The sequence below is a fragment of the Marmota marmota genome, unplaced genomic scaffold, assembly GCF_001458135.2.
Source record: "Marmota marmota marmota unplaced genomic scaffold, marMar, whole genome shotgun sequence".
Taxonomy (NCBI): Eukaryota; Metazoa; Chordata; class Mammalia; order Rodentia; family Sciuridae; genus Marmota; species Marmota marmota.
Window position 1 is genome coordinate 6,577,013 of NW_026000240.1, and position 16,037 is coordinate 6,593,049.

A 16,037-nucleotide genomic window follows, 5' to 3' on the forward strand; every position below is an offset into this window, starting at 1 on the left:
CCTATTTACCTCTCTTATTGTTTCTTTTGCTGAGAAAAAACTTTTTAGTTTGAGTAAGTCCCATTTGTTGATTCTAGTTATTAACTTTTGTGCTATGGGTGTCCTATTGAGGAATTTGGAGCCCGACCCCACAGTATGTAGATCGTAGCCAACTTTTTCTTCTATCAGACGGCGTGTCTCTGATTTGATATCAAGCTCCTTGATCCATTTTGTTGTATGCTTTAAAAAAATTTTTTTAAATGCCTGTATTGTAATGCTAATCACATTTCTGAGAAGGTGAAAGAAGTGTGTGTCTAGGCTCTTGTCTTTGCCCAGATGTCCTAACATTATTTCTATCAAGACTTAATGAGTATTGGGGGATAAAGAGTTTGAAAATACACCTGGAATATAAAACCAAGTCCTTCATCATCATCATCATCATCATCATCACTAACTTTACATGTGAAGTGTGTTAATTTTTTCACTGGATGTTTGTATCCTAATGAAAAAAGTACTATATCTCCATTTAACAGATGAGGGAAATTACGACTTGGAGGGTATGAGGAGCATTTGTATACTCACACATCCAAGAAATAGTAGGTCATGCAACTGCAGAGCCTAAGTGCTCTTAACCACTGGACTGCACCGCCTTCTTAACATTAGCTAATCAAGTTCAAATTGATGACTATGTAAGAAAGTTTGGAAGCCTAACCCAGGACACATGACTATATGGAAAACCAATCAGTCTTTACGCTTCTTGTTCTAGGGTGTAACCACCCACAGTGAAGTGGTAGGTCCCTTCAGTCTATCCCATGTCAGAGTTATAACTCTGTTATCAACTTAGAATCCTGGGAGCAGGGTGGGTATGGAGAGGAAGTTGCTGAAATGGTCTCCAGCCTTGATGGCTGTCCATGGGTAATTTCCAACAGCATGGCTGTGTATGTTTCACCATTTTAGAGACTCTTGCTGTAGTGTTATGTTTTAGTGGGTGATGTATCAGTTGCTGGTAGTCTGTTGCCGTGTCTGGCTTGACTAGTGGGAGAGCTACTGATGACTTAGCTTGGTGAATGAGATGTGATGATTCATCCGTTATCTTTTCTTTTGGTTAAAGCTGAAGGAATTGAAGAATCTGCAGCAGCAGTACTTACAGATTAATCAAGAGATCATTGAGTTACGTCCACTGAAGGCTCAACTTCAGGACTATCAAGATAAGACAAAAACATTCCAGATTATGCAAGAAGAACTCAGGCAGGAAAACATCTCCTGGCAGCATGAGCTGCATCAGCTCAGGTATGATGATCCCTGCATTTGACCCTTTTCATTTCACTTTCTTTTAACTTTTAATTTTGAAATAATAATAGATTTATAGAAAGTTGCAAAACTAGTACAGAGAGCTCTTTTGTACTCTCTACCCAGTTTCCTCTGAAAATAGCAAACTTACATAACTATAGTACAATATCAAAACTAGGAAATTGACATTGGTACCATTTACAGGTCTTCTTCAGACTTCACCCATTTTATGTGCACTTATTTGAATATGTGTGTGTGTAGTTCTGTGCAGTTTTGTCACATATGTAAAGACACCATGTAAACAACACTACAACCCAGATAGTAGAACTGCTCATCACTACAAGTATGTCCTTAGTGCTACTAGTTTATAGTCACATTTTCCTCTCCCCTTCCACCCTCTTGCACTGAATCCCTAATCTCTGGCAACTACTAATTTGTCCTCCATCTCTATAATTTTGTCATTTTGAAAATGTTTTATAATTGGAATCTTACAGTTCGTGGCCTTTTCCCCCCTCTCCAGAGCATACATTTTAAACATTTATTTTTATTGGAGTTTTTGGTTATACATGAAAGTAGAGTCTATTTTGATAAAATTATACATGCATGGAATATATCTTATTCTAATTAGGGCACCAGTCTTCTGGTGGGATTTACTATACCATATTTATATATGTATATAAGAAGGCTATGTCAGATTTTTCCCACTGTCTTTTCTATTCCTATCTCCCCTCCCTTCCCTTCATTCCCCTTTGTCTAATACACTGAACTTCTATTCTCCTCCTCACCTTATTGTGGGTTAGTTTCTACATATCAGAGAAAACATTTGCCCTTTGTTTTTTTTGTGATTGATTTATTTCATTTAGCATGATAGTCTCTAATTCCATCCATTTACTAGCAAATGTCATAAAGTTATCCTTTTTTATGACTGAGTAATATTCCATTGTGTGTGTATGTGTATGGCAGAGAGGCTATTTTTACAAATACTAAAGGAAAATAGCTGGGGTCAAATAGAAGCCTTACTTTTGGCCAAATTCAAGGAATAGAAATGACAGCAGCTAATATTTATTGAGTGTTCAGTATGTGCCAAGCTCTGTGCTTGATGAGTTTTACATAGTAAGTATCTTATTTAATCCTTATGATAACATTAAGGAGTTGATAGTTTATTCTGTTTTATTGAAGAGGCCCAGAGGAATTAAGAACCTCTTACTCAGAGTCTGTTCCTAGTGTATTGTGGAGCCCTCTGTTGATCCCAAGTCCTTCAGAGTCTACAGCTGCGTTCCCTTTTTTCCCCTACATTTTTTATTGGTGGATTATAGTGGATGAGATTTGTTGTTACATATTCATACATGTACACAATACACAATATAATAAAAAAAATTTGGGCAGTATCACTTACTCATCAGTCCCCACCTCCCACTCCTTGGTCCCTTTCCTCTACTGATCTCCCTTTGGTTTTCATGAGATCCACCCCTATCTTTCTTTTCCTTTTCCACTCTAGCTTCCAGATATGAGAGAAAACCTCCAACCCTTAACCTTCTGAGTTTGACTTATCTCACTTAACACAATAATTTCTAGTTCCATCATCTTCCTGCGAAAGATGTAATTTCATTTTATTTATGTCTGAATAAAACTCCTGTGTATATATACCACATTTTCTTTAACCATTCATCCGTTGATGGACACCTAGGCTGGTTCTATAGTTTGGCAATTGTGAATCGTGATGCTATAAACATGGGTATGCCTGTATCTTTGTAGTATGGCTTTGATTCTTCAGGATAAATGCCAAGGAGTGGTATAGCTGGGTCATATGGTGCTTCCATGCTTAGACTTTTGAGGAACCTCCATACTGATTTCTATAGTAGCTGTAGTAATTTACAGTCCCACCATCAGTGTAAAAGTGTTTCTTTTTCTCCACATCCTCTCCTGCAATTGCATTCTTATAGCCATGATGTTATCATGGTGCTGCCCTGCTATCAATTATAATGGTTTCCTGTGTCCTACATGGCCTGACCTCATTTCTCTCCATTCTTGTTTATAACACATGTACTTTAGTACTGCATCCCACAATTTTAAAATTCATTCTGTAATTCAAACTTTTGCTTAGTGCTTTTTGCTTAGTTTTTTTTTCCTGCTCTTGGAACACTTTTCCCATTTTGGAAACCCAATTCATTATACAGGTTCCAGACCAAATGCCAACTTCTCTGTGAATTTAGTCCAGGCCAGCCAGTTGGAATTCCTTTTTTAGTTCTGCATCAATTTGTTGCATGTTTATGTTTATAACCTAAATTTCACTGATTATATATTTTCTTTATTTCATGTCTAAGAGCTCATAATGGTTTTAAATATAGAATTATTTACAAGTAATTACTCATAAGTATGTTTTTTACCTATCCTTGTTCCATGAGGTTTTTTTTTGTTTGTTTGTTTTGTTTTCTAGGATGGAGAAGAGTTCCTGGGAAATGCATGAGAGGAGAATGAAGGAGCAGTACCTTATGGCTATCTCAGATAAAGATCAGCAGCTCAGTCACCTGCAGAATCTTTTAAGGGAATTCAGGTCTTCATCCCAGACTCAGACCCTCAAAGCACAATACCAAAGACAGGTGAGGAATCAGTGTTGATTGAAATTACCATTACCAGAAAACATCAGCTTCATATAAGTTAAGTGCCCATCTGCTGCCGCAGTCTGGCTGGGCACAATCAGAAGCCACTTGTCAAAAGAAACTAACTTTATTTTTAGAACCACACGCCAAACAAAACAGCCTCTCAGGAAAAATCCTCAGAGCCTCAACTGCCACCACCGGCTTTCCACAAGCCTCTCTCTCCCACACAAGCTTCTCCCCCCCTCCCCCAATCCTCCTGCTCTTGAGGCCGATTGGCTGGGTCACGTGGGCGGAGCCAAAAAAGTCCCCCAATGAGCAGCTCCGTGGTCTGAAAGGGCAGGGAAACAGCCCAATGAGCATCACCGCAGAGGAGCCAATCAGCTAGATGTTGCTGGGGCCACTGTGAGCCAATCATCAGCTGGCAGCTGTAAGTTTGCTGGCAGCTGGAAGTTTGCTGGGGCCCCTTCGGCTGTGGCTCTCAACATCTCCCCCTCTCTGTTTAAACAACAAGCATGTGGCTTAGGGACCGTGCCTGCCTTAGGTTGTCCAATAGTACATATGGTCCTTAGGTTGGTACCATTGCAATTGGATCTTACCCGTCACTGACTACCGGTTCAGTATACNCACATCTCCAGGGACAGGCAACTTAAAATAAAAGTGAAACAAAATAACAAAAGAAGAATCTTAAAATGGCTACCCATAGTCTTGCCCTGCCCTCAGGGGCGAGCGGTTTCACTTACCCTCAGTCGCTCCCCGTGCGGCCCACCAAATGCCGCAGTCTGGCTGGGCACAATCAGAAGCCACTTGTCAAAAGAAACTAACTTTATTTTTAGAACCACACACGCCAAACAAAACAGCCTCTCAGGAAAAATCCTCAGAGCCTCAACTGCCACCACCGGCTTTCCACAAGCCTCTCTCTCCCACACAAGCTTCTCCCCCCCTCCCCCAATCCTCCTGCTCTTGAGGCCGATTGGCTGGGTCACGTGGGCGGAGCCAAAAAAGTCCCCCAATGAGCAGCTCCGTGGTCTGAAAGGGCAGGGAAACAGCCCAATGAGCATCACCGCAGAGGAGCCAATCAGCTAGATGTTGCTGGGGCCACTGTGAGGCAATCATCAGCTGGCAGCTGTAAGTTTGCTGGCAGCTGGAAGTTTGCTGGGGCCCCTTCGGCTGTGGCTCTCAACAATCTGCCACTATTAGTCGAGCTACCTTATGACTTTCTGTGGGGTGGGCAGGGTTTCTCGAGGGAAGGAATTAAGCATGAGAAATCTTAGAAGAAAATTTCATCAATGTTTGTATCCTGGCAGGCATCCCTACAGACATCAACTTCCCTTGAGGGATCACAAAACCTAGTTTATGAGACAGAACTTCTCAGGACCCAGCTCAATGATAGTTTAAAGGAAATTCACCAAAAAGAAATAAGAATTCAGCAACTGAACAGCAAGGTAAGTGTTTGCTGCTAATTGGAATTTGGTTGCTTTTTCCAATGACTAGAAGCAAGATGGTAAGTAGAAGCTGATTCAGCGTAGGCTCCCAGCTGTAGCACAACTTTCTCAGAACCTGGGTTGCTTATTCCAAAGTACTGGACACAGGACCATTTTCTTTTCTGTGCGCTTGGAGAGGAGACAGTCCTTGAGGATGATTTGGAAAAATCCATACAGTAAGAATAAAGAAGGCAACTACTCTAGGAAGCTTTCCTCCCAGCATCATCTCCCCACCCGAATCACTTGTTAGTAACATTGGGGTAACTCCCTACCTCATCTTTTATGAATAATTATCCTTCTGTTGCTTTCTGACTAGTCAGAAATGTTCTCCAGTGGCTCAATCCCTACCTGCCTTCTTCAGAATCCAGTTAAGAGTCTGTGTTAAAAATAGAAATGATTTAAGAGACCAGACTCTGGAGCCGAGAGATTGGCTTCAAGAAGAGTGTATATGCCTCAAAATGTATGCACAATGGGTTATGCATAGGTTTCTCATCAGTTCACCAAGAGTCTGGGGTCAAAAATTGTAAAAATCAGTAGGCTCTTTTCACAGAAGAGGAAAAAGGCCCAGTATAATACAGTAATTTACCTAAGATGTTAAGAGGAGGTCATTGTGAAGCAAATGTGATCTTCTTTGTGGAAAAGCACGGTGCATGCCATAAGTTGAACATACTCATTAGATGGTGTTAAATTCAACTAATTGGTACTAAAGTGTCAGAAACTAATACTATTAACTTAGGTAGAGAAAACTGCATTTTTAAAAAGTGGATCCAAACAAACTGGTGAAATTGCGAATCCCCCTTTGTTGGGGACATTTGTATGGGAGTTTCAGAGGGACTCTGAGCAGCTGCCACCCAGTTTCCCTTCCAGATTGTCAGATATTCCAGAAGTTCCAGAATAGGTCTATAGCCCCTCTTCTTGCAGTGAGCTAGTTCCCATCTCAATCCTTACATTTGCTCAAACATTTGACCTCTAAACATTTGACCATGACTGTCTCTGAGTATTTGTCTTCTAGGACAGTGTTAAAACTGGTTCAGGAGTATTTGAAAAGATGCAATCATTTTGATGGATAGCAACTAAAATAATTCTAAATGTTTGATTGAAGTAAAACATAGAAAAGCATCAGATCATAGGTGTAGTGTGATATATTATCACAGCTATGTGATTAGCACACAGATCAAGAATCAAAATGTGCCAGAACCCCAGAAGTGCCCTGTGCCCTCTTCTATTCCCTACCACCCACCTTAGAACTACATATGAGTGGAGTCGTAGCTTCTCTGTTGTGGGGCTTCATTTATTTTGTGAGATTCAACCACTTTGTTGAATATAATGTGATTTTTTTTTTCATTCTTTTGCTGTACAGTATTGTGTTGTACCGTAATTTCTCTCTTCTATTCTTGAAAGACATTGGGTTTTTCCAGTTTGGAGGTAAGACAAATAGTGCAGCTAGAGTTCTTTGAGAGAAAATCAATAAAAATATTTATTTATAATATAGATGAACTTATGTTTCAGTTAAATGTATGTGTGAGCCTATGGGTTACAATCAAAGTTGTATTTTTTGACAGATTTATTGAGATATAATTCCACTAAAAGTACAAAAAACACTGCTATAGGTCATTGTCATTCTGGGTGAGAAACAGCTCTTTTAGAACTCAGCTAGAAGGTACCTAGCTACCTAGCCTGGGTTCATTAACAGGGAACTATTATTTGCCTGCTATGAGTCTAGTTGTGTGTTAGGTGTTAAGGATGCACGTAGGGGCCTCTCTTGAAGTTTTTACAGTCCCTTGAGTTTACCCTCACTCTTAAATTGGTCCCAACTAACTAGGAGAATTGTTTCTGGGGCCCTAGAATCCGATGGCCTAGATGGATGGTCAGCATAAAATGATCTCTCTCTAAAGCCACTGCCCTCATTCTTTCCTTAGATGTTTCTACCAGCATGGTTAGATATCTGTGTGTACTGTAAAAATATTCTCAATATTTTAAAATGTAAGAGGGATAAATAATGATAATTTTAGTCTATATCATTCCCCCAAATGTGGACATGATGAAATATAGTAGCTTATAAGCAGATGTCAGCAAAGTGTTCCTTAGCAGCTTAGAAGAGTAAATATTTGAGATTTGTAGACCTGACAGTGTATCTATGATTCTCTGCAGTTGTAGTCCAAAAGCAGCAATACACAAATGAATGAGGTGATTTTATTCCAACAAAACCATATTTACAATAAAAGGACTCCAGGCCCTGGATCATGGTGCCAGCCCTAAACTAAAGGCACCGTGTTTATTCTAGACCAAGCAGTGCAAACATTAGGAGGTGGCATATTACTGATAGGTAATTTGGTTTCTCCAGTTGTGGGAGTTTTTGCTTCCAGTGAATTTTGCAGGCCTTTTCCTTCCTCTTTTGTATCAGCTAAGGGAAAAGTATGAGGATTTTTTTCAATATGAAGGGTTTTTCTGTTTTTGTTTTTGTCTTGTTTGGTTTTTATTTGTGCGTATGTTTGGTATGATTTGAACTATTCAGTGTGGCCAGGGACGTTTTCTTTCTCTTGTGTTAGAAGATTGCATTACTCCCTCTGTCTATAGTTGTCATTGTTCTCATTACTTTGCTTTCAAATCCATATTGCCTCTCACATATTTACATACTTTTCTTTACTAATACCAGTCCACAACTGCAGGTACCCATGACTTTCTTAACGTCCCTTGCTGGGCCCTCCAATTGGATTTATCAGGTAGTAGATAAGAGTTCTAGACTTGAAATCAAGAACCACATTGAACCAGGGTCTGACATCTGCCAGCCACACAACTTTGGACAAATCACTACTCATTTTTTTTTAACCATTTGTGGACAAGGACAGAAGTCCTTTCTCTACATCTTTCAAATAAGAAATTGTAAAATTGCTTTATAAGCTGAGACTTGCTCTTCAGAACCGCATAAAGTAAAAAGTAAAGAGCAAATTTTAGCTTACTAAGTAATTTTATAAGTATGTGTAATTCTCTTGTTTTAATTTTATGTGTGCATCAAATGCCCCCCCCAAGTATCTCTAAAAAACAATTTATTTTCTCTAAAACATTGTTTGATTTGACTGTTGAATCTGTGAAAATCAATGCTCCCAGTGTAGTTATTTGCATGTCTTTAGGTGTGTTTGGATTTATTCTGTTTTCACTTCTAACATTATACCTAACACACATTATAATTATTTATTCTTTTTGATAGTACCGGGGTTTAAACCCAGGGGTTCTCTACCACTGAGCTACATCCCCTTCCCATTTTGTTCTGTTTATTGTTATTGTTTTGAAACAGGGTCTTGTAAGTTTCCAAAGCTGGCTGCAAATATTTGATCCTTCTGCCATTACAAGCATGTGCCATCACATCCAGCTTATGATATTTTACTCTATTCTCTTGGTATTGTGGTATTGAAGAATCTGTCCAGTAATATTATTGTACAAATTTTTAAGTGACAGTGCTCTCTCTAGCTATATTGGATTTGGGATTGTAGTCATTTATTACTAGTTTAACTTGGACCCAACCTATTGCCTTCCTTTCTCCTCTTATATTCCTGGGATAGCTTATCCTAGTAGATTTTTGGGTTTCTGTTTCATGGTTTTTCAGTCAATATTCTAGGCACCATTAAAACAATAAAAAAAATTCCCTGCTACTCCTCCAGAATAATTTTCTTTTCTTGGTTGAAACAACTAGGCATTTTCTCACTTTGACATGCACTTAAAAATTTGATCCTTAAAACCCAGCAGTGCTATGGTAAAATGGTTCTGTGGAAGGGCACTTATCCTCACTTGTGTTTCAGTTCTCTCAGCTCCTTGAAGAGAAAAACACCCTCTCCATTCAGCTATGTGATACTAGTCAGAGTCTTCGTGAGAACCAGCAACACTACACTGACCTTTTTAATCACTGTGCAGTCTTGGAGAAGCAGATCCGAGATCTGCAGGCGGTGAGTAAGAAGGAAGTGAGAATAAAAAAGTACTAGGAAATTGAGGGCAAGTGGTAAAGCATAAAGAGCAGCCTCAAAGACGCTTACACAAGTAGGAGTGATGTCAGACAGTGGGGCAGAAGAGGAGAATGTTAAGGAAATGGGAAGAAAGTCTAGGTAAAACTACAGAATGAAAGGATTAGAAGAAAAAAGATGAGTGAGACAGTGAGAGAGAAATCAAAACTTGAGTGGGAAACAGTAATGACAGCCTTGGGCCCTCCAAAACTGAGAAAGTATGGATTTTGCTTTAAGAAATATGAAAACTGTAGGAGGACCTGGGAGACAAAACAGGCAAAATTGTGGAGGCCATGGAAAGAGTGTGGTTTTGAAGCTCGTGGAGGCTGAGAATTCATATGAGTTCCATCAGACACACAGAAGGGGCTTGGAGAGTTCACAAGCAAGGGAGGGACCAGAGTTCTGGAAATCCATGAGCCCCACTAGATGAAAGCAGACATTTATGGTGAGGTTTAAACTTGCAAGAAGATAAATTAAAAAATGAGAATGTGAGGAGAAAGCTAAGGAAGAGACAAGGGTTTTAGGGAGGTGACTGATCTACCAGAGCAGATTCTCACTTCTTAACCTGCACTTGAGAATTGTAAGTGAGAATATTCCTGTCCAGGATTTCTCATTCTCTCCCATTTTCTTTCTTGTGTAAAATTTCTTCTTCTCTCCAAACTCTACTTGTAAAAACTGAGAACTCATTTTTTTACAAATAGAGTTTCATAAATGCTTTCATTACTGAATTATTAAGCTCATTCTTCTTCTAGGGGCTACCACATGTAGATGTTGCTCCAGGAGCTCCCCAGGAAAAGAATGGAGTTCACAGAAAGAGTGATCCTCAGGAAGCAAGGGAGCCACAGCAAAGGTAGGGGAGCAGGACTCTTCCTGGGCATACATAAATGCACAGAAGTCAGGCAATCACCTAGCTTGAACTGTGGTCCACCATATGACTTTATATGTCTTATTTATTTATTTAGTGGTGCGGGGATCAAACCCAGGACCTCACACACACTAGGCAAGCACTCTACCACTGAGCTATACCCCGGCCCATAATATGCCTTATTATCTTTTTGGCCTCAGAGAAATAATATAAGAATTAAATAGTAACAAATGGTATGTGTGAAAAGTTTATAAAGCCAAACAGCAACACCCCTAACAAATACTGTGGCATTGAAATGAAAGATATTGTCAGTCCTCAGACATCCTGAAGGTATTTCTGCAGTTTCATTTAATCTCTCATCAGCTGTGCTTTTAAGATGTGTGTGTGTGTGTGTGTGTGTGTTCATGTTCAGAGAAGCTTCTATAAACTTTCCTGCTGTTCTGCATCTAATGATGCTCACTGTTTCCCTTTTATTTTGAAGCTTTTCTGAAGCCCAGGAGCAGCTGTGCAATACCAAACAGGAAGTAAGTGAATTAAGAAAGCTGCTGGAAGAAGAACGAGACCAAAGAATAGCTGCAGAGAATGCCCTCTCTCTGGCTGAAGAGCAGATCAGAAGGTAAAGTTGAATCAGGGCAGCCTCTGTCCTTTTCTCGTTGCATTCATGAGCATTTGCATGGCCAGACTCAGGATTCATTATGATCTTACCCTCACTAGGAGACAGGTGCTGCAGTGAGTGTAGAGTCATATTGTGGTCACCCAAAACTACTTTTGGAGTCTAGGAGGGCCATGCTTTCCAAAGTAGTTCTTAGAAAATAATAATAATAATAATAACAATAACAAAATCTGCCAATCCTATGATATGAAGTAAGCTTTGAAAAGTATTTTGCATCCCCACAATAACTGTATAATGTGGGTATTGGGTTCTTCAGAGGGCCAAATCAACAACAACCTCCATTCCTTATCTGAGATCTGAATCAACTGAAGTCATTTTTTTTTAAAGATTAAAACATAATAGAAGATGAAAAGACCACTTTATAAAGCTGATTTTTAAAACTAAATAACTTTATTAGCAAATGATACTTCCTAAGCCTGCACTTCCTCTCCCAGTCACAGACTAAACTTTCTCTGTAGAAGATTCTGCTCTTGCCATACTCAAAACATTGGAATCACAGAATGAATTGTGCTTCTTGGGAATAATTTTCACAATATGTGATTGGAAAGGATGGGACTACGGAACCCGTATTCGTTATTACCAGCTCACTAGTTGAGAGAATCACTATGCATAAGAGGGTGAAGTGACTACAAGTATTTGTCGCTGGAAGTCCTTTTATGTGGAAAGAAACATTAAAAGTAGGCTCTTGTGTTATGTCTGGGGTTATGTTATATCTGATCAAGCATCTGCCTGTTAACTGGGGTGGAAATTCATTGTATTTGTGTTCAAATGCCTTCTTGCAAAGCGTAAGTGTCAGAAGAGGCAGCCCAGGGCGCGGGTCTTATTTGAAATCACTTTTTTTCCCACTCAGCATATTAGCTTCCATGTGGGCCTTGGTGTGCAGCTTTAAAGGTGGCTCTGTGGAGGCACAGCACAGCTTTGTGTTGTCTTGCTGTCTCTGCCCAGCATTTTCAGGCCTTTCACCTATAGCTATTTCTCTTCTACTTGCTGTGGAATTGCTTAGACCTGTAAGACCTGGCCCATGTGGAGGTGGATCCCCCTAATGCGTAATTTACCTACCCAAGGCAACTTGAGACTGCATAGCACAGGGTGACTCCTGAGCCTGTGGATGAGCTGCATAATCCAAGCCCAGCCCCTCATAGTTCCCTCTTTGGGTGTGATGTAGAATGGAGATTGGGATAGCTAATTAAGTGCTTACCACCTTGGCCAAGTACTTTAAAGTCTTAGGGACCACACACGTGTACTCTGTAGTGCATGGGGAACTAGGTGGCCTTGCAGTTGAAAAGCAGCCCACACTGTTGGCTCAATAATACCTACAGACATCCCATCCTCCCTCAGCCTAACTGACTTGCCTCCAGAGTAATAGAACATTCAGTTCCAGGTCAAGGCTGCCTCAGAGAAACATACTTCATGGAGGATCAAACATACAGAAGGTGTATTCTGCAGTCAGCCTGGGGCTCAAGAGGAAAGCAGGTGGCGGTGGTGGCGGGGAGCGAGGCTGCGCATGCTCAGGATCTCTTTCCAAACTCACAGATCAGATTCAGGTATTCCTTGTCTCCTGGAGAAGAGTGTGAGCTGTGATAGGTATCCCCCAGGAAGAAGAAGCATGAGGAGAGCAGTATTCCCTCCCGCCCACCCAGTTAACAGACAGATGCTTGATCAGATGTGCTCTCACCACAATTCTCGTTTTCCTCAAGAGACCTTTGGGTGACTGATGGCAGCTTCTTCCTTAAATGGAGAAGTTCCAGTATGAAATAAATAAGCAAATCAGCAAAAATGAAGCCGGAAGCAGTAGAGGCTGCCAGTGCAATTTAATTTGAAGAACCTCACAGAAAATTTAATATGCTTTTGCCTCTTAGCCTTTAATAAGCGAAAAAGAAAATATGATAAGTTTCTCTGAATCAGATGTGTGTAGTGGAAAAAACAAAAACAAAAACTGGATATTGGATTCTGGTTCCACTGCTTGCTGGTTGTGTTCCCAGGGGCAGGTCACTCCACCAACTCCAAAGCATCTGAGCCAGCACTTGGTACATAGTAGACAGTCGACTCCTGGTAGTTAGTATCACCTTTACTACTCTGGAGCCAGGCACTGCAGAGCAGCCTTTGCTGAGATCCCCTGTGCTACCTCTGGCTGTCGGTGACCAGGAAGACTTCCCCAACCAGCCTCTCGTGCTGTGAACCCATACTGTGCCTCTTTTTCCTTACACAGGCTGGAACACAACGAATGGGATTCTTCCCGGACTCCTATCATTGGCTCATGTGGCACTCAGGAGCAGTCATTCTTAATAGATATCACGAGCAACAGCTGTCGAAGGGTAAGAAGGGACAACGCAGAGAGGGTGTGCTCTCAGGGCTGCCAGTGTTGAGGGTCCAGAGTCAAGCAGAGAGTATATAGAAGACTAGCCCCTGAGCAGGTGACGTCTCTAAAACTAGAGGGTGCAGAAGACTTAGAGGACCCTGGTGGAATTTGCCAACTTGCATGATTAAAGGAGAAGGGAAAAGAATGCAGCCCTTTATGATGAAACTCTCTGACTGTCAGGTTTTTCTTTCAGACTCGGAGTGGTGCTGGATGGAAGCGGGTCCTGCGGTCACTCTGTCATTCACGAACCCGAGTGCCACTGTTGGCAGCCATCTACTTTCTGATGATTCATGTTCTACTTGTTCTGTGTTTCACAGGACACCTATAAACTTAGTTGTCACTTTTTGGACCATACCCCTCAGAACTTGGAAGTCTCTCACCTCTATTGCCATAATTATCTATTCCAGTGGAACAGTCTTCCCATTTACAGATCATCTCTCCACCTCTCCAAGAAAAGTGCCTGCAAAAACAGAGGTGGAATGAGGACAGGTTGGAACTTCGGGGACTGGAGAGTCTGCTTTCTTCTACTGCCCAGGGCCCAAACACTCTGCTTAATCTGAGACGCCTCACAGTTGGTTGGTTCAGAGTTTTGCAGGTCCTGATGTTCTATGGTCCTATGAGATACTGAGACATGTCTTTCAACCAAGTCAAGAGAATGGTCCTAATAAACCTAATAATTTGAATTTCAATATTATTTTGATTGATAGCTCTTTTTGTTTCATTTGTCTATATTTTTTCCTGCTTCAGGGGGAAAGTAAACAGTTCTAGGGAATAAACAAATAGCCTCATAGAAATGTGATTAGATGTCTTGCTGAATAGGATGGGAGCTGAAGAACTCCTCAGGGACTTATCATGGGGAAGGGGACAGCATCTTTTCCCCTGACTGTTCTTCCACTGGAGGGAAAGTTGTGGTCCTCGACTATAAGGACAGCACCCATTGTCTATGCCCTTGATCACACGTAGACTAACTGACTGGCCTCCATAGTAATGTATTTATACAATGTATTAAGTGGCTGATACCTTTCCCTGAAAGGCAAGAAGAACTGGCTGTGGACACCGGTGTTCAGATTCTTATCATTCCAGTTACTCGTATGTGCTTCAGTTATGGACCCTGAGATATGCCCAGGGGCCAGTGCAGGGTGGGGCATTGACTTCCAGCCCAGGGCTGACTAGCGTGATGCCCACACTGCACCTCTTGAAGCACTCAGCTCCAGTGCTCTTGGCAACAGTTATTCCAGTTTCCCAGCCCCATACTCACCTACCTCTGTGGACCAGAGGGCTCAGGCAAGAGGAAAGAGAATATAGAGAGATAAAATATTTAAAACCAGACCTAAGAACGACAGCCAGGGGAAATTCCATCTGTGCCTGTTCTCTACCACCTCTCTCTCCTCACACACCCTCACCAGTTTGTGATTCTCTTATTATATTCAAGATATGTCCCCTGCCTATTCTCCCTACCTATGGAAGAGAGGAGACTGGAGGGATCACTAATCTGTTCACAATCTTTGCTCTGTGGTGATTTAATCTTGGTCACAGCATCCCAGGAACTTTCCTGAATAATTGTAAAATAAAATTATTTTCAGACTGAGTAGTTTTGTGTGTGCATGTGAATGTATGAACATGGTTGTTTACATACCTAGTGTTTGTACACTGGGAATGGGGGACGGAAGAGAGGGGAAGAAGGAATGGGCTGCACAGAAATGGTTACAAGTCTAAAAAGCTCTACATACTCAGGCTTCCTCCTCACTGACCAACATCAGTAATGGCTGCAAGCATCCTTCTAGCCTTAGCTGCTGGACCCCAGTCCTAATACTGAACCAAGAAAGCTAGGTCTTAGGATATTGAATTCATTAGACTGTTCATGTTCTATACTGTCTTAGAAGAACTCTTGAAAACATTAGGCCCCTAGAGATGCCTCTGGGTGGGAGTAGCGGGAGGAGAGTTTAATAGCACAAAGCAGGTCAGGTGGGCATATTATTATGTTTTTATATAAAGTTGCTACTTGGGAAAAGCTAGAGCCCTTTCTAAAGATACATTAGCTAGGTTAATGGAGCCTAGTGTATCTGGTTTCAAAGCCCACGCTACTTCTGCCTGCTGCATCTCACTACATCATCAAGAATGACCTTGAGACATTTGCAGAGGGGTATGGGTTTTCTTGTGTCATCTGTAAGTTCTGTGGTTTCTTCAGAGAACTGTGTTCCTATATGTTGTGTCAAATATCTGGTCTGTTAGTTCCAATTATGATACTACATTAGGATTCCAAATGAAATGAAAGTTTTTTTCCCTTTCTACAAACTTACTCTTCCTTAAAATAGTTTCCATGCCCCCATGATAAATACGAGAGAACAAATGAATAAAACTACCCAGTTTATCTCAGATTTGGAAGTGACTTTAGAAACTTTCTGCCCCTTATTCAGAGATGCCCTTTTCTCTATGGGGGACCAATTCCAGTCCTGCTTGGGCCCCTTGGGGAGTCCATGACCTGTGAGCAAGTTTAGGAGAGGCTAGATTGGATACAATAATAAACACCCGCCACTTCTCGGTGGTTAAACAACAAAGGGTTATTTTTTGAAGTCCCACAATGACTGGGATTCTACTCATGTTGTCATTGTCAGCCCCCCCCACTCACCGGGCTGCCCAAGGAGCCACTCTGGGGAATTGTAGATTGCCTTGACAGGCAATGAGAGAAAAAACATAGCAAAACTTGCAGTGATCTTGAAATAGAAAAGGATACACTTCATTAGAACAAGTTACCTGAGCAAGTGTGACTTCAAGAGGAAAGGGAAGGACAGCTG

At 41.1% G+C, this 16,037-nt stretch overlaps 1 protein-coding gene across 9 annotated transcripts in view; it reads left to right on the forward strand.

Annotated features, from left to right (window-relative positions):
- Golgb1 (golgin B1) overlaps positions 1-13,931 on the forward strand; it is a 72,899-nt gene extending 58,968 nt beyond the window's left edge. For all 9 annotated transcript variants that reach the window (XM_048793920.1, XM_048793921.1, XM_048793927.1 and 6 more), the window contains 8 exons: positions 1,091-1,269; positions 3,707-3,869; positions 5,174-5,311; positions 9,148-9,291; positions 10,098-10,195; positions 10,692-10,826; positions 13,093-13,198; positions 13,436-13,931. In XM_048793920.1, the coding sequence (XP_048649877.1) occupies positions 1,091-1,269; positions 3,707-3,869; positions 5,174-5,311; positions 9,148-9,291; positions 10,098-10,195; positions 10,692-10,826; positions 13,093-13,198; positions 13,436-13,570 (1,098 nt within the window). In that variant the 3' untranslated portion in view covers positions 13,571-13,931. The remainder of the gene's footprint in view (positions 1-1,090; positions 1,270-3,706; positions 3,870-5,173; positions 5,312-9,147; positions 9,292-10,097; positions 10,196-10,691; positions 10,827-13,092; positions 13,199-13,435) is intronic.
- Positions 13,932-16,037: the final 2,106 nt, after the last annotated feature.